Here is a 22,395-nt window from a genome sequence, read left to right as displayed (position 1 = left end):
AAAGTACAACTGAAATTGTTTGATAATGATAGCGGCATTTTCTGTGAAAGAGCCAACACGTTCCTCAACACTCAACCACGAGTTTTAAAAAGTGATTTCCTTGCGGACTAATTATGCACTCCAGGTATCTCAAGTTCGAACTTCTGGTCTCGTTCACTCCTACCTAAACAACATCAATGCTATCATACGTCTTGAGCAAAATGCATTGAAATGTATGTTCCTCAAAAGCACTTTTTCTTTATTGCGAACACTTCGTGCAATCATTTATAGACACTGTTTTTGATCATCTCAACTTTCTGAAATGCTTCGTTAAATACGCGGCATATACCAGTCTTGCGTAGCATGTAGCGTATCGCACTTCATCGTTAATTTATTATTGCATATTATATTTTATATCCTTGATTGATTTTTGCTGTATATTTTACATAAATAATTTAATTTCGCTTTGGAAACTGTTTTTTTTTATTTGCATGTAGGCTTCTTCGTTCAGTTTATCAACCATTAGTTGCTATAAATTTCTTCTTTTCTGTATAATTGTTTACTGTACAAACTCTATATTTTGTCCTAATAATACTAGAAGTAATATTATCATCATTGCTAACTTATTTAGATTTATGACTGCTATGTACGAGACGACGACAAATAATTTCTAACCGACGTCGTTCTAAACCTCACCTTGCTTACTGGCCCGTTCTGAATGTTATCAAATACATCACAACCTGAGCCATGTGCCCATCCTTTGTACAGCGGACATTGAACACTTAAAATTTTCATCAATTGTTTGTTCATGCGCTTCAAGGCAGTGTGCGGCTTCCATGATGCCATCGAGCTGCAGGATCCCTCGTCTCAACCTTTATTAATGCCGTTCTTGTTGCACGCCGTCGAAACTTTGTGCGTCATGCGGGGAGTTGAATCCTTAGAGTATTAGATCCTTTCCTGCCAGCGGTTTGAGCGACAGAGAATTAAGTATGTTGATTTTGAAATTCCGCTAGCTGAATTAGGGATGCTATTTAATATTCCAGTCCTCAACTAATTCGGTGCAACCTACAAAGGGCATGCATTTAAGCTCGCCTGTGAGCTTCTTCACACGTTGGTTTTTGAGACAGGGAGGTTTTTCTGTAACACTTCCTTTCCTCTGCTTCTCCCAGAAAATTTATTTAATATTATTACTTTTTAAATTATATATTTTACCCCTAACTTATTTGATTCCTCAATTTTATCCATATCGCCTAAAATCATCTACAAATTCGTTGTTCGCTTTCCCAGAATTCTCAATTTTTTTTAACCGTTTCAGAGAAGTCAGGATTAATCTTGCTCCTGCTTAGACTTGCGCCAAACTCTGGCCAACCCCTAACTCTGGCCAACCCCAGAATTCTCAATTTTTTTTTTTGAACCGTTTCAGAGAAGTCAGGATAAATCTTGCTCCTGCTTAGACTTGCGCCAAACTCTGGCCAACCCCTAAGAGCGACAACAGAGAATTCCAAGAGAGCCCCGAGAGAAGGACGAATGAGAGAGCAAGGCCGAAGAAAACGATCAACCGAGGTTATTAGTTGGCGCGTTGTTTGGGCTAAGCTGACGTTACAGTTACGATCTCAGAGATCAAGGCCACAAAGCGCAGACGTAGAACCCCGGGCGGCCCGTTCCTGCGGACGAGACTGCGTGAGCGGCGTGAAAGATCGCTCTTGACAGATGAGGATTCGACGAAGGCACATGGACACGATGCATGAACCTCGGTGAGGTTGGAGTAGGCCTTTCGGACTGCCTCCGCGTAAGTGAATATGCGGAACCTTGAGCGAGAGACTTATGTCTACATTCTGAGAGTCGAGATTCAGCGATTTGCGAGAGGCCTGCAATTGTGTGCAACAGGATGTTTATGTGTTTTATGTTAACTATAAGTGTCTTACATCCTCCTGTGTTTTTAGACATAAATTTTCTTGCTTATGTTAACACCTGTAGTTCTACTCTCACCTCAGTCAGTGAGGACCAGCTCATCAGCTTGAGGACTACGATATGTCTCGCGTTAGCAACGTGTGTTGCACCTATTTCAAATTTTTACCTCGCCTCCCTCGTCTTTTCCGGAAATAAATAAAATATTAAAAATATCCCGAATTTCCGCGTGTTTCGCTTGGACAGAGGATCGCTGCGCTTGTTCTTATTTCTTCCTCTTCTGTTCTGTCCCTTTCGTTATGGTCTGCCTTTATTCCCCATTTAGGTTATGAGAGCAAATATTTTTCTTTGAGGCTTTATTTTTCTACCAACTTTTGTGTTTTCCAGTACTACACGTTATTTTCAAGAGTCAGGCTTCTCAGAGAAACCGGCGTCGTGTCGTCGGTTATAAGCGTGAAATCCTTTAAAATTCATCACAGAAGCAATGTAGATAGCAGGTTGGCCACTGGCACCAATTTCTGAGCAAACTGCCCACTGTGACAGGCTTTATATAAATTAATGGTTTTTCATGAGAAGTTGTTAGGGAAGGGCAAGCTGGGTCTCACAACCCCACCATTGGGTGCACCTGCGGGAGCTGAGCTTTGGGTCCATGGTTCGAATCTCGGTTTATTCTATTCAAGCTAAAACTAGGCTAGACAGCCTCATCAGTAAACAGCCAAAAAGTACTTCTAGGCGTGGGTCGCGGTCGATCTCCTTGGTGTGGCAATAGGGCGTCACCTTCAAGATGTAACTCTCAATTAAAGAACGACTCTCACTCACCAGTGGCCGTTAAGCAATTCACCAAGCAGCGGTAAGGTCTACCATGAAATGTAAAGGTATATGAATTGCGGGTTCCCGAGAGTCCACAATGAGATAAATATCCTGGCAACATTCAACGTAGCTCCGCATTTAAGCAACTTCAGCTCAGCTGCGATCTTTTAGGAGATATCTGTGGTGATCGTTGTACAGCTCATCGAGAGTAGATCAAGTCCCTAGGCATCAATATCAAAAAGGCTTTTCATGCATTCCACATCGGAGCTTACAACGCAGGAAAATAACTATTGTAGGAATGTGAACCTGTGAGGACTTAGTTCAAAGGATTATAATTTGCGAATAAGCGTTTTCTTCAGAATAAAGGTGACTAACCCCCTTCTATGCATCTTCCTAACCTCATCCGCTCATCGATTCTCTTCCTTAGCCTACTTCTCTTACCTTGTATTGGCACCCACTTGAGTATGCATAATCACTGTGCTTACCTGCCCTGACATTCCGCTCCCGTTCAGCTACATTTCTGTTTATTCATTTATGCTTGAAAATAATTTCGGTCGTTTTTACGATTCACCGCCCAGCTGTGTTTAAGTCCTTTTCCAGGCCGTGGCTAACTCTCTTGCCCGATTTTGTCTGCAACGTGCTCGTTGTTCTTCGGTGCGTCGCTTTAAGTACGGAACATTACTCAAGAGATACCTCTTATGCGTGCGCCGCTGTTATAGCGCCGCCACTATTATCAACCTTCATTGTGAACAAGGCGAGAATATTGAGGCAATTTGCAATTTTATTCGCGTTTTGGTTGGGATGGTATTATTTTTGCACCCTTTACGCGCCTGTACCTGGCTTCGGTTATTCAGTATCGGGAGTTGTCAAATGTCCTCAAGAGTTTATCTCGAGCATTACAAGCAGCAAAAAATGGTAGCTGGTATGCACCAGACCGAGATTGTTTGTAGAGGCAGCAATTCATGATCTTTATGGCTGTAGCAGAGAATCCTTACAAATCTACGCGGCGCTTCCCGCTCACGGTCACTGCAGCAAGCAAAAAGTGGCGAAAGTTGCAACATGAAGCTTGAAATTTGTGGTTTTCTTTTTCACTGGACTTAAAATAAAGAAGTTTCAGTAAGCTATGGCCCGATAGCCTTATCGTCCTCATAACCATCCGACAGTTCACACGTGACAATTACATCACGTATTTCCAAATGTACTTACGTCGCTCACTTCAATGAATAAATGCATTTCATCACACGAATGTCGGCCTGCCTGCGGTGTATTCGGTGTATTTAAACTGTCTGAACAGAAGGAAATGACCGCTTTCGCAGTTTCCGTGCTTCTGGCACCCGTATCTTTGGAGATCGAGATTCCACGATCCGCGTTGTTGGTAATTACGCAAACTGAAACAAAACGTGCAAACCAGAAACTTTTCCTGGATATGAGGTTGTAGCACGGCTGACAAACAGCGGCACCTCTCATCGCCTACGAAAGAGCGGTCACGCGAACACCGACAACTAGTTTTCTTCTGTCTTGCCTCTATGGCCCCTCGTATCACCACGCGGACCACCGCTTTCGTTCTGAGGGTATGACTCTTCTTTCATATTTATCGAAATTCACATGTCCAACTTTAGTGTTATCTCAGCGGAAAACGCGAAAAGTGCAAAAAACAGGCTCGGGTACACTTTACGAATTAAACCGATTAAAAAAATAAACTGCAGGCTACCCTTAAGCTCCTCTTTAACGGTGTAACGGTTACGCTAAAGAGTTAGTGTCCATATATGCGACATTGGTCATTCTCTACTTTGCATCCATAGACCTCTTGGACTCCTAAAACCCTTACTGCTGCTATAGTGCGGCCTTTAAGCGATACGCCACTGTCCCGACAGGCTTATGTTTAAAACACAGCCAATGATGGGGCTTCTGAGACTCAATTTGCTCTCCCCAGCTGCTACCTGCTACGGTAGGCAGCTTGCTCTTAATCCGGTGGGCAGCACGCCACTTGCCATGGCGGGGCAGGTTGCGAAGACGGCACAAGTTCACGCTACATGCAACCTTATTTTCGCTCAGGGCGCCGGTTACGACGATGACACCGGATTTTCTGCAGAACGAAGGCCTTAATGCTATCGCGTTAAAAACTCTGCTGTTGTAGACAGTGTAGGTGAAAGGTTCAGTTAACGTTGTCGTGTCCTAACCAACGCACACCAGCATGCCAAGAATCTTTATATGTGCACCTGGGTATGCCTTCTATGTTGGATGAACGGCGTATGTGCTGTAATACTATCCAAGAAGATGATTGAACGTTCACCCTCTCGCCATCCGGAAGTTTGCCGATAGGGGCGGTAAACGTCATGTATGGCTCGGCGTAGACGCTGCTGAGAATTTTCATTCTATCGCCACATAGTCGAGATAGACTCGGGAGCGGCAAAAAAAAACAACAACCGTGAATGCTATTTCAGATAAAATTTTCAAGTATCTACCATTGTTTCCTTAACCGAAGACGAAGTTTTAGGCATCACGCTTGACGATTTATACATGAGGAATAATGATGCATTAGATTGCAGGAATATTATGTACTATCCATAAAGTAATTTCATTTGTAGAGAATGTTTTCATGTAACATGGCATCTTCGCTTTAAGCGCATAAACAGTTATGTTTCTCTTTCATTTTAAGATTTTTATAGTGTTACCTCATGCATAACACGTCATACTTTACGACATGACAGTGCCTTTCCGTTGCAAAAAAATACTTCGGAATGAGCGCAGTTCAGTCGCTCTCTTTCCTCTCACTTTATACCTTTGTGCACTGCTAACCACGCAGTCAACAAATGCAGTTTGACGTACCTATTGCGTGCGGGTGCACCTCGACGTAGTTTTCTCTTCCGCATCCGTAGCTATTGCAGCCTCGAACTCTAACCTCTAATCTCTTTTCCTCTTCGTGCTGGCTGGGGGTCAGTTTTAGGTAACCACTTGTGAAGGTCCCATTCCCGTCGTTCTCTATGATGACTTCACAATCCTCCAGTTCGGTGCAGGTTATCCACTGGCCATACTCGCTCATTCTGTACTGCGGCCAAAGATGGAAAGGAAGCCATTACTGCTTACACCAAAAATAGAGGCATGCAGCACATGGCTCAGTGCACTGAGGAAGGGAACAGCGAGGTCGCCAAGAGAGTATTTCGCATTTCTATACTCGTAGGACGATATTTTCCGTGTGCCGATTTTATACAGCAGCTATCTAATCACCGGCCAGTGATGTGATGCGATAATATGGGTACATCAATTTCGAAAAACATCAATATAGTACTCGGAAAACTTGCACTGATTATGCGGAAACAGCAAATTATTCAAATAAAGTTTACTTCTACTTAGCTTACTCAGTAGCCTCGCACCCAAGAATGAATGGAAGTGTCGCAATCCTCTCAAAGTGAGGAGAGAGAATACAGAATTAAAAAAATTCTTAATACCAAACCTGGCCATGATTGCATGCAATCCTCATCCTTCATTCACTCTCATTACTAAATAAACTTTGGGTAAAGCGTAGGCCCGTGTACTGTGCAATGTCAGTGCGCGTTAAAGAGCCCCGGTGGTAGGAATTTCCGAAACCCTTTACTACTCAGTGCCTCATAGCCTCAGTCGCTTTGAGACGATAAACCCCATAAACGAAACCACATTCGAACCCCGGAGCGGGCACTTTAATTAGAAGCTACGTCTTTCAGTATGAAAGCACTAGTTCACGAGTTATGACCTGTTCACCGAGTTTGTGGGAAGCTTGACCTTGAAGGTAAAGTAGGCAAAACCTAGGATAGCAACAGCCCATGCATAAATAAAATAAATTTTGCCACGACGGGATTTCGAACCCGCGGCGAAGCGAACAGATGGGCCTCTCTGGCCAATGCATAAGTGCACTATGCTAACGCCGCAGCTGCTCACGCCTTGTGTTAACGTTACTGTTTTTTTTTATTCGAAAAGTTTGTCATGAGGCATAGGTTGAAAAAGGGGAAGGAAAGCGGGAGATATAAAGTTAAAAGAAAGAGTGAAGATCCATTTTGCTGAGGTAGTATCAGTGGCTGCCGATGAAATGATTGTTCATATTGCACTTCACATAGTCACGTTCGTGGTTCGAGCGTAGGCCCACCTCCCAGAGGAGCCGTTTTCTAATAATAGTCGTCGCCGGGCACGTCCGCAACAAGTGCCGCACATCACAAATGTCCGGTGAAGCTCCACAGTGAGGGCATCGGTCAGTTGCTGGCAGATCTTTTACACGCCACAGATGACGGACAGATGGTGTCAGAGCTGCCCCAGCCCGAATCCGGCGCACGGATACCTCCTCCTGCCGAGTAAGACTACGGGGGAGAGGGCGCGAACACGAAGGAATTAGACCGCGTGTTCGCTGGCTCAGAACTTCGGAGTCGGAAAACACGCGACAGGAACGAATGTAGGGGCGGAGGGGAAGGTAGTGGGCCATCTGATGTGTGAAAGAGAGTCATGGCATCCGTTTGAATGTTACGTGGATGTTGAGCATGGCCGCGAACCCAGTGTACGCGCACAGGACATGCGTACTTTGAGCAGAGCACATGAATTGATTGTTTAATCTGGAATGCGCGCCTAACAGTCTTAAGCTGTTTAGGGGCGGCGAACGAGTAAGTGTAAATATGAACTGTATTTAATGTGGGAACGAGCGGAAGCGAAGCAATGACATTACAAATGGCTCGAAGTTCCAATGCCAGGGGAGTGCACGTATCCGCGGTATACTTCGTGCGATAGTTGAGATGCGGATGGGAGGGACTGTGCATAGCAGCTACTCCACTCCCTGCAGTATGTGATGCATCCGTGTACGATATGCACCCTTCAGGCAGATATGCGACTGATACCGACGATGAAACAGTAGGCCGAATGTCTGTGAGCTGGCAGTATGACCAGAGTCAGTTTCTTAAAACGATTAAGTTGGAGAGATGTTTTCGAGCTCTGTTTGCCACCCATTGGCCGACGAGTTCACTGAATGTATCAAGTTGGGCGAACTTCTGTAGCACAGGTATGGGCGTTAAACAAGGCAGATACATTATGGCGCGCATAGCCTCGCGATTGATAGCTTCAAGCGAGTCCCACTGTCTGCGGGTGAGACGTTGAAATTGTGCCTGATATATAACCCGTGGCTGAAAGATAGAGCGCACAAGCTGGCGGTCCCTATGAGCGTGCTCGCCACCAGAGCGTTTAGCAATGCAACGAATCAGTCCTAGATTAGCGTGAGCCGATTTACGGGTGGCTGTCAGCCACGGGGTGCCCATCCCAGATGTATGAAGGAGAAGGCCAAGAATACAAAGTTTCTACCTGACGAATCAGAGAATTATGTACCGTAAAATTTAAAGGGGGAGCTTTCTGTAAGCCGGCTTTATTTACAATGCGAATGAAACCTGATTTAGCAGGGAAGAGTTAGACACAGAAGTGGGAGGCGAGAAGTCAATATATCCAGTGCATGCTGGAGGACCGACTGATGGATAGACACATCTGGATGACAGCACCACAAGGTTATATCATCGGCATACGCAAGCACATGGATCGAAGGGATGGTCTCTAGAGCTCAAACAAGAGGAATAAAAGTCACGTTAAAAATGTAGGAATGAGAACGGAGCCCTGGGGCACTCCTCTATTGGAAGTGAAGTTCCCAATAATCTTTCCGTGGACACGCACAATGAAGGTTCGATTTGCTAAAAAGGCTTGAATGGAGAGCAGAAACTGATGAGGCAGACCGAGAGTTTGAAGGGAGGCAAGAATGGCAGAGTGAAGCATGCTATCAACGCCTTTGTTATGTCTGTAGCGATCACGGTTCGAACAAGGCGACTCTGAGGAGATCGTTGAAGCACGTCAGTAGTCAAAGTAGCAACACCGTCTTCCGTTTTAATTTGTGGGCGGAATCCGATTTGGGAGTCTCGGTAGCAATCATCGGATTTCAGCCACGACGATAAGTGTGCGGCGAGTATGTTTTCATAATGCTTGCAGATGGTAGGCGTGAGGGAAATTGGACGAAGTGTCAAGAGAGGTACTGGAGGCTGACCTAACTTGGGCATTGTACCACAATTGAGTGCTTCCACTCTCCCGGCATGACGCCAGAATTTCACACTTCGTTTAAAGTATCAAGTAGGGTTCGCAAAGCCGTCCTTTCCAAGTAACGGAATAAGGTGTTAGGTATGTCGTCGTGGCCAGGTGTAGTGGTAGTTTTTAGGCGTTAAATGAGAGCCAGCAGCTCTGCCATGGTTAGGCCAAGTAATCCCATTGGATGGCTCTGTAACCGATAAGTCAGGAGGAGACGTAGAGGTGCATTAATGGCAGTAATGGTGTGGAAAGCTGACGGGCCGCTTGTTGTGCAAGTGTATCCTCATCCACATTCAAAGCGAGGTGAATGCTCTCTGTGTAACCTGTTACCTGAGAAGGGTGGTGGTGGTGAAAAGCCTTTATAGAATGAAAGAGGTGAGGCTCTTTAAAGAACCCCGCAATAGGTGGAGTCCTTATTCCGGGACCCCATTGCTCGAAGCCGCCAGCTTAGCCCTCTTGACCAAAGCCTTTTGGGCCTGAAGGTCCGAACAGCCAAGCAGGGCTGCCTTCCATTCCTCTCTGGTAGGGTTGGGGTGGAGGAGAGAGCTGAGTTTCGCTCGCAAGCCCCAAAAATGTGGTAGTTGTCAGCCACTTCCCCACAGTGTTTGCACCTGCCAGTGAACGCGGGATCGAAGTGTTTTAGTACTGCCGGGCGCAGCATTGTGTTCGTGAATAATCGGAGTAGAACGCGTTCGTTTGCTTTCCCCAACCCCTTGCAGGGGCCGGGTAGAGGCGATGCCTATCTTTATAATAGGATGTGATAGCTTTGAAGGAGAGTAAGCAGCTACCTTCAGGTTCCAGGTGCTCAGGAGCCAATGGGAACGCCCGGTGAATGAGTGCTCGGGCCGCCGCGTCTGAAGCTTCGTTTCCTGCTAGGCCCTGATGGCCCGGAGTCCGATCCAGGCAGCGGGGAGTAGGATCGGCATCCAGGCTGCAGCTCGTTAGTATTCGTTCAGCTAGTGGAGTTATCGAGGCAGCCTCATAATTGCGACCTGCCGAACGCGAGTCTGTTATCATGTGTTTGGAATTTGAATCAGAAGAAGCTAGGGCGATGGCAACCTCTTCAGCTTGTGCTGTGCCTGGGGCTCGAAAGGAGAGCCCATCCACTTGTATTTCTTTATGTATGACCGCGGCCGTGTACCACCCCCCATGCGTCGGCCCAGCTACATCTACGTAAAAGACACCATGTTTGTTGCCATCGTGGTGCGCTAAAGCTTTCGCCCTAGCCTGACGATGACCACTATGATCATCCTTGTCCATCTTAAAGGGGAGGGGTCGAACTCTGCCGACGCGTCTCCAGACTTCGGGCACTGGGACACGCTGCTGAATGTGAAAATCATGTTGGATGTGAAGGCGGGCTAGCATACTCACAACCTGAGAATGGCGGTCCATGGCGTGAAACACACTCCAAAGATGTCGATTGCCCCGCGTAGAGCACAGGCGGGCACACCATGCAGCCCAGCGTTGCGTGCCTAGCCACTTTGCATAGCGCCGCGCACGTGCGGTAGCGCGGTGAAGAGTGGGAAGTGCCGCTTGGTTATCGGGGGGACGAGTAGCGTAAAGATCCACCTGGCGACGAAGAGCCCACAGATTCAGGAGGTGTATGTCCGGGTTTGGGTCGTCTTCATTTACAGTTGTGGTAATAGTCTGAGTCGCGAGAACAGCCGACAGAGTAGACAGTGCTGAGGACGGGTTGAATGTAGATAAACGATTGTCTGCGCATACAGAGTTCCATGATGTTATGCGTACGCTGTGGCGTATTTGCCGTAGACGCGTAGGAGTGAGGGAGACAAAAGTAGGGCTGTGAACACTATCCCAAGTATCTGAATCAAGAGCCCAACGAGGGTTACCGGGGCCTAACCACCAAGTCAAATCAGAAGAATACGGGCCACCTCGTGGGCGGGTAGAGGCATTCGGGTGGTTTAAAACATGAAAGGAATGATATGAAAAAGTGCTTTGGATGTGTGCGCTCCTTGAGTAATCCGATGGGTAACCCCACGAAGTGTGCGCGCGTTGAAGTCTCCCCCAACTAGTTTAGGAATACCCGAATTGGTAGAACGCAGAAAACGAACTCATCCAAGATTGGGAGATGCTGAGTCAAGACGGCTATAAAAAGAAGCTAGAATAAGGGTTGTGCGTGCAGGTTTAACAAGAAGGGCGACAACCCCTCGACAAGTGTTGCACCACCGTGAAACGTCGAGTGGCATATGCGGGACTGTGCTGTGAATATAAATTGCAGAGTTACCTGGGTTGAGGGAGGATGTGATGCAACGGTGATCAGGCATAGAGGGTGAGTGGTATGCGCGAAATCCTGAAAGGCGTGGAAGTGAATTATACTCTCGGAGTAGAAACGCCCATGCCTTCAGCTTTCCGTCGCGAAGGCGGATGTGCACTTATGAGGCCTTATTAGCGAAGTCTCGACAGTTCCATTGCCCCACCATAGAATATGCGCTATCCATGACGAGGCCGAACAGCTTCTTCGATGAGGGATGTCACCTGCTTCATAAGCGCTAATATCTTATACACTGCCGGGGTAGTCACGGCTAGCCGGTGGTTGGCACCTAATTGTGGAGCACCGCTTACTAGAGGTGATTACTATTAGACTGAAGTTAAGCTTTAATGGAGATTAAGTTGATTTAATCTGTTCGCGCCGCAGATGGATGCAGTTCAAAACGCCTATGTTCAATGCACAGCGCGATACTGTTTTGCATTTTAACACTATTCCCCATAATTTGAAAGGTTATTGTCGTTAGCGTTTCAAAAGATGGGGCCTCGTGTTAAAATGCAAAATAGTCTCGCGCTGTGCATTGCACATAGACGTCTTGATCTACATCCATCTGCAGCGTGTACAGATCAGGTCAACTTAACCTCGATTGAAGCTTAACAATTAATGCTTAATGTTTATCGCCGTCAGACGTGTCGAAAACCCACCAAAGCACAATCAGAAGCCAACCAGGCTGAACACATGCTTCCGCACATATACTGTGTATAGCTGCGTTAAAATTATACCACTCTTTTCTAGCCAACTCTAACAAGTGGAGAAAGCGAAAATGACCTACTCCTCTGGTGCACTGCTTCAGGCTTCTTTCTTTTTATTATTCTCCTCACTCTTTTCATAATTTTATCTGCTGTATAGAGATTGCCGCGTTTTTCTATTTTGCCTTCCACTGTATTTTTTCCCCGTTCATAATTATTTAGATCAAGAACACTTATCACACTAACTTCTTCAAGGTATCGTTTCCTGTTTGAAACATGAATCCTCTGTCGCCAGCTTTCATGTTTTTCTTCCCCGCGTATACGTAACTGCAGGTTCACGGCGACAGTTCTGGGGCCTACCTGTCAAGTAGTCGAACCGAAAGATTTTTTGTTCGGTTGGGATTCACGCTCTTGGCGTTCAGTTCCGGATTCGGCCCCGGAGCGACATTTTTTTCTTGGAACCCTTTCAAAAAGTAACAAATAAATTTGTGACTAAGAATGAACTTTTTAATTAAATCTGTGGATGCTAGTTCTATTTCTCTTTGACGCCTGTATGCACACTAAAAAAGACAAGAAAATTATTTTTACACGAGATGTTTTGAATTCGCCCACTTGGGTGCACTGTAAGCAGCAAAATGTACATCCTTGGTCAAAAGTCTTAAGGCCACAGCGTTCAACTGCAGCGAAATGAATGTTCCTAGAAAGCTCCGTGTAGCGGATCATTCAAAACACAAGTGAAGCAGGAAGCTTCTCTACCGCAAGCAGAAACCTCCTGCTAAAATTTCAAGCTCATTCGGCCTTCATTAGTGCCGTAATATCTATTTTGTGTGGCTGAAACGAAAAACCTTTGGTCTTAAGACTTTTGAGCAAGACTACATATATTAACAGCTAGGGCAGCACATTCACGTAAAGTTTATTTTGAATCTCAATTCTATTCATGTATTTCAAAGATTAGCAGCATTTTCTTTATTTTTTTTTTCAGTTTAGTACATGGAATAGCGGCTTTCGAAAATAGTTTTTCAAGAATAAACCATTTGTCACGGTACTAAAAACAGCACGATCATTGTCAGAGATGTTCCTTTTCTTCAAAAAGCTACGAAGAGATATTTTTCTTAGCGCAAGGCCAGGTGTGGGCAATGTGGAGTAGTTTTGAGGGCCTTAATCTCGGTTGGTTTTGTGTGTGCATCGCCAGAAATAGGGTTAACCAGAAAAAATGCCAATTAAGGGTATCAAAACAATCTGGAATATACCTACAATCTGTCGATAACCTAGCTTTCATGATTTCAAAAGAAAACTTGCGAAACCTAGGAGGAATAAAAGCAAAACCGCTATTTATAATAAGAGAATCATTACACATTGCACCACTCAAGCGCTGCCATGCGGCGACAAAGGAAAGCTAATAGAGCTCAGCAACTTCAAGGTTGAAAGTAAGAACTACGAAGTTTCTGTGTAAGGTGTGCAGCCTTTATTTGTGGCCCTGTAGCTGCGTTTGAATGGACGCTATGAAATTACTCTCTCATTAGTAATTTACACAATCTTGGAGATTTGACCGTAGCCATTTTCATATCTGTAGGGGTATCAAACTGGTGTCGTACACCATCGATTCGGCGTTGATGCCGAATTTGCGCCGTACATTTCCGCCAACTTTGGTGTCCGAGAATCTGTACAACTGCATAGTGATCTGTGTTTCTGTGAGGTCATCTACTGTGTTCGCAATTCCTAGGGCAAGGAATTCGTCGGTGAAGGTGTTTCTGGGTAGACCGAGGGTTGTCTTGTACGCCTGGCTGATTAGGCAGTCAGGATAAGCCTTCTCATTTTTTTTATGTATAGGTATGATAGGCTACGTATATGTGAGTCTGTTGAGGACAGATTCCTGATTGAGGCGGCATAAAATTGCGCTCCTTCATACCTCGCCTTTTGTTACGATCATTTGATGAGTCGGGTGGTTTGGTTTACTGTGATTGTCAATTTGCTGACAACGTGAGAACATCCCTTCTAGCAGCAACAAAATAAAAGATGGTAGCGCGTATGCAAACTGAGAAAACTTCGTGTATGCAGTGGGACGTTAGACCACTCGGCCACGAAGCCATGTATCCGTTTGTGTGGCTGCATTGACTTAGGGCCATGCAGCGTGAAACAACTAACGTGTTGAGAAAGTGTCAATTTTGAAACATTTCTCTCTTTGTTTCGGTGAAAAGGGTATTTAGTAACGGAAAGCCCATCCGTCTTCTATTTTAACCCGCAGTAAAAAAAGTGTTTCGGCTTGCGCCTTTCTCGACTTCCTCATTTTTGTGACCCCAAGGGCCTATTTTGAGCGTTTTCATAGGCACTCTCTCCTTAAAGTTAGAATGGTTTTAGAGCAGACATCAGGCAAAGCACCTAGAGGCCGTTGCGTTTGATGCGTACGGGAGATCACCTGAAATATAAATCCCACGTAAAACTACTCTGTTATCTGTGCAGTTATTATATCAAAATGCGCTGTTTCTCCTTGTAAAGCAGCATTGGCTGCAAGTCTTTTCGTCACTCGCTAGCACCTTTGTCAAATGCATGACGAAGTTGTTCAAATTCTTAGATAGCTTTCAAGTCGAACGAATATAGCACTTCAAACAGGCGATGTTAGAGACAACTTAGGCTTAGCCGTAGCCGCAGCCGCAGCCGAGCCCGGGACGGTTCATGGACACCGCCACCCAAGGGGCAGCAGCAGCAGGCAGAGAAACAGCAACAGAAGAAAAGCGGCGGCACGAAGGTGAGCTGGGGAGCCGGCCCTCCCATTACAATTCACCCAGATACTCCGCACTCAAACCCAAATGACCACACAAACAATGATAAACAAATTATAAACGAGTTAAGAAAGGAAAATCAACCGCTGAGGAAACAGCTAAATGACATAATCAAGGAACTACAAGAGATCAGGCGACAGGGTCTAACACCGGCAACACCATACTCAGCACCCATAAGGGTGGCCACACCGCCGCCTAAGTCCCCTAGCCCCGAGCCACAGGCACCGGAAGGGATTAGCGAAATCAAGAACATGCTACTAAATCTGCAGTCACAATTTCAGAACATACAGAAGGAAATGCAAACCACAGAACAAAAAGTAGCCCTACAAGAACAGGGATTCCGCAATTACATAAAGAACCAGAACGTACAAAAGATCCATGACTCTAGAGATAGACTAAACAACGAGCGCCGCTTCGGCGGGAACGCAGAAACCCCAGGAATAGCTAACGCTAATATTCACAATAATACCAACGCCCCAATATGGCCGGAGGCAACAAATTAGAAATTTGGCAATGGAACTGCAGGGGCTACAGGCTTATAAACAGGGGCTCCTGCAACAATTCATCAATCACAAAGGTACGATGCCAGACCTAATACTATTACAAGAAACCTTCACCACTCCGACACTTAGGGGCTACACGTGTTTGGAGAGAGGCAAGGTCGCAACCCTCATAAGCAACAAGATAGTCACCATAGCACACGACGAGATTAAGGACACAAACATCGAACACACAATAACGGAGATCATTTCGAGGAAGAAGAGGAAAGCGAAAAGCACTTTCGTAATTAACGTATATAGTTCACCAAAACAGAGGAACGGAGAGTTTATAAAGCTCTTCGCCGAAGCTAAAAAACTAGCGGGACAAAACACGCTAGTCGTTGCAGGAGACTTCAATGCCAAGAGTCCACAGTGGGGTTACGCGAAAGACGACAAAAAGGGTAGAGAGATTAGCACTGCGGCAGAAAACGTAGGATGCGAGCTCCTAACCGATGAAGCTCAACCAACCAGAATAGGAAACAGCGTCAGTGTAGACACCTGCCCTGACCTAACCTTCGTAAAGAATGCCAGAAACGTGGAATGGGAAAATACGCTCGAGAATCTTGGGAGCGGTCACTACATTCTACGCCTGCAACTGGAGGCAGAACACACGAAAAGGAAGATCGGCACAGCCAAGCTAACGGACTGGGACGCTTTTCGAGATCACTGCAGAGGGATGAGCGGCGACATAATCTCCCCGGAGGAATGGAGCCACCAGCTAAAGCAGATCCAAGAGATGTACACCCGAGAAGTGGACAGGACCGAGGAAGCACCGGAGGTAGATAGGCGGCTGCTTAGGCTCTGGGAAGCAAGGCGCGGTCTCACCAAACGATGGAAAAAACAGAAACTAAATAAGAAACTCAAGAGGAAGATTGCGGAGATCAGTAAGAAGGCGGAAGAGTACGCTACGCAACTGGCTAGACAGGGGTGGCAACAATTCACAGACTCGCTGAAGGGCACCCTCAGTACAGCCAGAACGTGGCAAATACTCAGAAGCCTGATGGATCCCAGCAAGAGCAAACGGGAAAGCAGCAATTCTATCCAAAGATTAATACACCAGTATCAAGGAACGGACGAGCAGATGCTCGAAGAGGTTCGCAAGAAATGCTACGGAACGGGAGAACCGGAGGGATACCACGGTGAATACCGAGGCGAAGAAAACCCGAACATGGATCGACCCATCTCTAGGGAAGAGGTCATTGAGGCAATTAGATCAGCCACCAAGAACACAGCAGCGGGAGCAGATCGAGTACGGAACTCCCTCATTAGAAACCTCAGCGACGAAGCGATAGACCAGCTAGTCCGCTACTTAAACAAATTATGGCAAGAAGGGAGAGTCCCGGCGGCATGGAACCACGCCGTCGTAGTGATGATCCCCAAACCCGGCAAGAAAATCCAAATCGATAATCTGAGGCCGATCTCTCTCACATCGTGCCTGGGCAAACTCTACGAGAAGATAGTCACCAAACGCATCCAACAACACCTGGAGAGCGAAAAGTACTACCCAAACTCAATGTTCGGGTTCAGAGCCAACCTCTCAACGCAAGATGTCCTGCTACAGCTCGACAAGGAGGTCTTAGAAACTATGCCAAGAAAGGGCGAAAACGTGGTCATGGCGCTCGATTTCAAAGGAGCCTTCGACAACGTAAGCCACGAGGCCATCATGGAAGGTCTCATCAACGCGAACTGCGGGAAGAGAACACATGATTACGTGAAGGACTTCCTTTCAAACAGAACGGCAACAGTAGGCCTAGGAGACCTAAGGAGCGATATCTTTGCAACGCCTAGCAGAGGTACGCCCCAAGGCTCCGTAATCTCGCCCGTATTATTCAACGTGGCGATGATTGGCCTAGCAAGAAAACTCGAGCAAATCCAGGGAGTCCCACACGCGATGTACGCGGACGACATCACGGTCTGGGCTACCGGAGGGACCTTAGAAGAAAAGCAAGCCGCACTGCAAGAAACGGCGAGATGCGTAGAAGACTACCTGACAGCTAGAGGCCTCAACTGTTCTACCGAAAAGTCTGAACTCCTGAGAGTGGGCCGACACCAGACTAAGGCGAAACTGGAAGTCACTCTCGAAGGACAACTCATACCGGAATGAAAAATGATCCGCATCCTCGGCATGTGGCTGCAGGGTAGTAGGAAATGTGACCACACGATATCCCTACTCAAGAAATCAACAGAAAGTGTCAGCAGAATGATAAGCAGAGTCTCTCAAAGAAGACATGGGATGAAAGAAGAAGACATCCTAAGATTGGTCAACAGCCTCATAGTAAGCAGAGTTACGTACTCGCTTCCCTTCCACGTAAGGACCAAAACGTCTAATGAAGAAATCGAAACCATTCTAAGGAAAGCATACAAGACAGCATTACACCTGTCAAGAAACACACCCAACGAAAAGCTCATGCAGCTTGGCGTCGACAACACCTTCCTAGAAATGGTGGAAGCGCAACGAAAATCGCAAATTAAAAGACTAGGAGGGACCTACACTGGAAGAGCACTGCTCGACAGAATAGGCTGTGAATACATCGACACAAAGCGGTACGAAGACATGCCTACCGAAATAAGGAAAACATTTTATGTCAGACCCATTCCAAAGAACATGGACCCCAGGCTCCACGAAGGCAGAAGGAAGGCCAGGGCAGAACACATTGAAAGAACACTAGCGGGGAAGGATAACACCTTTTACACGGACGCAAGCGCTATGGAAGTAGCGAGCGGCAGAAGCAAATACATAGGTACGGCAGTGGTAGTAAACAAAGATGGGGAACTAACCTCCGGGGCATCCACGGAAATCTGGAGTATAACGGACGCCGAGGAGTTAGCCGTAGCGCTGGCGGCAGCAAAAGGATATAGGGAGAACAAATCATTGAATATTCTCACGGACTCAAAAGAGACCTGTCGAAATTATACGAAGGGCAGAATTAGCAAAGCTGCTCTTAAGGTGCTCAGAGAGTGCAACCTCTCAGAGAGCATAACAGTCCAACATAATTTAATCTGGATACCTGCGCACGAGGGCATAAGGGGCAATGAGGCGGCGGATGGTCTAGCTCGAGCTTTTTGTTTCCGAGTCGGACAGCAGCAGGAGAGCCGTGGTCTGAGCGCCATGATCCCCGGGGACAGCTATTCAGAACTACTGCAACATCACAGAGGGGTGAGATAAATATCCGCCCCCGCATAAAGCACTAACAAAGGAGGAGGCAACAGATTGGCGTTGATTACAAACAGGTTCCTTCCCCAACCTCTTTATATACAACAAGATGTTCCCAACGCAATATAGGGGCACATGCCCGTGGTGCGGGGCCACACCCACACTATTTCACATAACATGGGAATGCGAACGAAACAACGCATTCCGAGAACACAAACCCCCGAGTGCGGAGCACTGGGAGAGCCGGCTCGTCAGCTGCGAGCTCGCCGTCCAAAAGAGGATGGTAGAGCGCGCAAGGGATGCAGCCAAACTCAGTGGAGCCCTGGACTGAGGGACCACCCTTTGCTGCAGAAGCCTTCCCTGCAGCGCAGCGTGAAGACAGCGACACGCGAAGCAAGCAAGAAGACTTCTGATCGCCTAAATACTTATGATTCAATAAAAGTTTTCCTATCCTATCCTATCCTATTCCGAAAAATATTTTATTCTTTCGGGAGTAGCACATCGCATTTCATTTCATGTGACACTAGGTTCAGTGACAACCTACCCTGGACACTTGTAATTCATTGATTGTTCTCAAACATACCTCGAAGTAATCGACGTTGCTGTTAACGCAAGTCCATGACAGCAAGGAGCTCCCAGAGCCGTCTTCAACGTTTCCTTCAGACTTCACGCTGACATCTGGCACTGCATTCGTTACAGCGATTGATGTATTAATACTGCAGGGGCAATGAGAGCAGACCTTGTTAAAAAATAGTGGTCACGGCGCATTCACTCCCCCCCTTTGTAATACAGGAATACCATGCGATTGTGCCTACGAGGCGAGGAAGCAGAAATGAAAGCGCCATTCAAGTGACGTCCAGAGGTTTGCTTCCTGATGCCCACCACCACTAGGTGGTATTTAATGCACGGGTAATTTATTCACACGTGACAGTCTAGTAGCTGAATTAAAGAAAGAATTAAGGAGGATGGGTAGGAAGAGAATTGTGAAGAGGTGATAACTGACGGTCTCTTGGTGGAGAATTGGATTCAAATGAGACGGTGGGAGCGTGGTCCTATTGGCACAGCAGACAATTAGTTGGATTCAATACTACAGGTCTTTGTCCGGGCGGGCATGGTTTTAGGCTGAAGGTGATGATGACAGAAGCTACTGCTCGCTATTACCATTCGAATCAAAATTGAAGGCGTGTTCATTCCCGGTTAGAATCCGCTGTATAGGCTTCAATAAAAGGGCGAAAAATTTATTTTGCGATTGCTCTTGAGAGATAGCAGTAAAAGTTCCGCCACGTCAGCGAGCAGTTTGCGATTCACTTTCATGTCGACAGCTGTGACAGCATCCGTTTCGTTCTATGCTCGCATCCTTAAATTAGAAGATATTGAGCACGCTGCTCTGCAGTTACATATTCAATGATTAAACGCCTACTGAGTATTGAGCCGCCTTTGCGCACTGTCGAGTGCGTTTCGGATTCGTTATCACGGAAAAAACTTGCGGAACGGCATGTGTGAAGCACATGAAATTCTACTCACCGTCGCTCCACGTAGTAACAGACTCCATTGCCTCGGGTCCTCGCTGAATCCTTCCCACTAAATCCTTGTAATTTGCTGCCACGCGTATATAGACAGTCGTTTTAGGCGTAAGGCCGTCGACAGTCAGAGTGGTTTCATTAGTGTAAGCCAAGAAACAAGAGCGGACTTCGTTCGGACAGTACCGCACGCTAAAGCCGCTGATGTGACGAACATAGGGCTGAGGGAACAGCCAAGCAACTTCGAATGATCTTGCACCTGTGGCTTCGACTACGGAAAATGTCGGAGATGGCAAAGCTGCGAAGAACAGAGGGCGAGTTTGTAAAACGCAATTGCAACACAACTTGAGGGGTCTGTAAAAAAACGCTTAAGTACTTTTTTGATTTGAACCGTCTCATTCAATCAATGAAATCAGAGCTTATGATCAACGTGCTTCTATGTGCATATCGAACTTCCACAGGAGAAACCCTTTTCTCATTGAACAGTAGAACACTTGTATATACCGGCCTGCACTGCTGCACATAGCGCTTTGAGGTCAATGGACGCTCATTATTCAGAACACTTTAGCTGCTACAAAGCGTAGATTACATTAAATGCGACCCACGTGAGCACTGCATGTTTCAGAAATGTAATCCCTGATCTCAGCTTTAAGACGGTGTTTAATCGGGCATCACTCATATTCAATTAGCTTTCTTACCGGCAGCTCATTGCGAACATTTCTGCGGTTACAAAAATAAAATATCTCCTTTCTCCTCGCAAAGCGAATACAGAAGCGAACTTGGTGCCGGCACATTTCCTCGACCAATTTCAGCAGGTGCAAGAGTTTATAGGTTTTAAAATAACCATAAACTGCGTCGAGCATCTGAGTTTCACATGCAAAAAGCAATGTTACACGCATATGCCACGTCGCAATGCTGAGCTGGAGGCTAAGTTTCACTACCTGGCTATCCTTAAGCGAGCGAAAAACGTATTCAAACCCATTAAAGAAAATGCGGAACATGCTGCCAGCCCATGAACCGAGGAGCACGCAGCCCTCCTCCTACTGAATTTAGAATTAATCTTCAACATGCGTCGTACCCGGGAAAACGTAAACGCTATTTTGCGCACGATTGTCGCCCTTCTCATGTTTTGACTATCAGGAATTATCAAGTGGCGCATTCATACCATACCAGAGTTTATTGCTGTTAGGCTTGAGTGGAGGCACAGGTATTAAAAACGCATAAAACGTTCATACCCCTCGCCTCTCTGCGCATCCTCAGCGCACAGAAACTGCTCCATGCACTAATCTACAGTATTGTCAAATCGCATCAAAAGGCCCTTATTAAAACAGATATGCTTTTCAATTCCAAACGTACATCGTTACCAGCCACCACAGCACACACGTTGCACAGTAACGCCACTCAACAGCTGCCATTCCTATCCTACCCTGATCTTTTCAATTGGAAGGAAATGCTAAACACGTTGACATCAACTAGTTACGAGGCCCCGTTAGCAAGCAATATTTCAAATAAATCTGTTTCGTCGCTTGCGCATCTCACTTCAAGAGCTGAATTAACGTGTGTGGCTATGGCGATGTTAAATCTGGCTCATCATGTTTTCTGTCATTTTCACCCATTTTTGTGTATTTAGGGAGAATATGGGCACGCAAAATCAGGAGCTATAGGATCTTCGGAGAACGTGCCACGTGCTAGATCAAGGAAAGGAGCATTCGTTTTAGGGTAGCTTTGTTAGAGAGGTTAACATGTCACATTTTCTTGAAGGCTGCTAGGAGGATGACAAAAAAGTAGACGAAATTGAGCTGTGTGCTTAGACGAGGCAAGATAGTCTGTATACAGGGGGGAAAACGCATCACAGTAAACAGCCCTCCGACCAAGCAGATGCGCATCAGCTGGTAAACTGGAAGGTAGTCCGAAACATTTTGACATTCTGGGGCAGTGATTATTGAACTACTCATTGAGTCTGTGCTTGTTTCGTTCGTTTTTATGAAGCATGGGCGACTATATACGGCAGCCACGCAGCCAGAACAGGTAAGAAATGCCCGGTATTAGGAAAAGGGGAGAAAGTGCACCTGTCGATTGAGATCTGCTTTTGCTCAACAATGACGAATGTGCAAGAAGCTGATACTCGAAAAAAAACAGGAATGCTTGCCTTCGGGCAAATGGTTTCAATCTCCCAAGCTTACCTACACTCCTATTTCTGCGTTTTGTACGAAAGCAGTAGAGGACTACGTCATGTCGCTTGCTTTGCGAGAAGAAAGATTAGTCTATGTGAGAGAATAGTTCGATTGTTAATTACGAAGGTAAGAGTTGGCTTCTACATTTTTGTTTTAGAGGAACAAATCAGCGACTCATAACGCCAATTATGCTCTCACGCCTCAAACAGAGATGGGTGAAGGTTTTTTTGCCAGAATTTGCGGATCATTTGAAATCTTGGGTGGGGTTTTTAAATCTGTAAGGCTGAACTGTAGGCGCTTACCCCCTGACGGCGTGCTGAATGTCGTGTTCACGGCAGCGCTGCATTTCTCCGCCGAACAACCTTCTAGGCTCACCACATAATACGTCCATGGTATGAGCTTAGGCATGAGGATGCTGTGCTTTGAAGTGATATTGCCCTTTTGTTTAACCTGCCGAGAGGTTAGCAGATTCAGGTCTCC

General features: G+C 46.2%; 1 protein-coding gene across 1 annotated transcript in view; it reads right to left on the bottom strand.

Annotated features, from left to right (window-relative positions):
* LOC144130089 (uncharacterized) overlaps positions 1 to 22,395 on the bottom strand; it is a 56,992-nt gene extending 34,597 nt beyond the window's left edge. Inside the window, exons 1-4 of the mRNA XM_077664112.1 lie at positions 22,218 to 22,395; positions 19,746 to 20,039; positions 18,805 to 18,905; positions 5,527 to 5,746 (exon numbers count right to left, since the gene is read on the bottom strand). Of these exons, the coding sequence (XP_077520238.1) occupies positions 5,527 to 5,746; positions 18,805 to 18,905; positions 19,746 to 20,039; positions 22,218 to 22,323 (721 nt within the window). The 5' untranslated portion in view covers positions 22,324 to 22,395. The remainder of the gene's footprint in view (positions 1 to 5,526; positions 5,747 to 18,804; positions 18,906 to 19,745; positions 20,040 to 22,217) is intronic.

The sequence above is a fragment of the Amblyomma americanum genome, chromosome 4, assembly GCF_052857255.1.
Source record: "Amblyomma americanum isolate KBUSLIRL-KWMA chromosome 4, ASM5285725v1, whole genome shotgun sequence".
Taxonomy (NCBI): Eukaryota; Metazoa; Arthropoda; class Arachnida; order Ixodida; family Ixodidae; genus Amblyomma; species Amblyomma americanum.
This window is presented reverse-complemented; position numbering and strand designations above follow the sequence as displayed.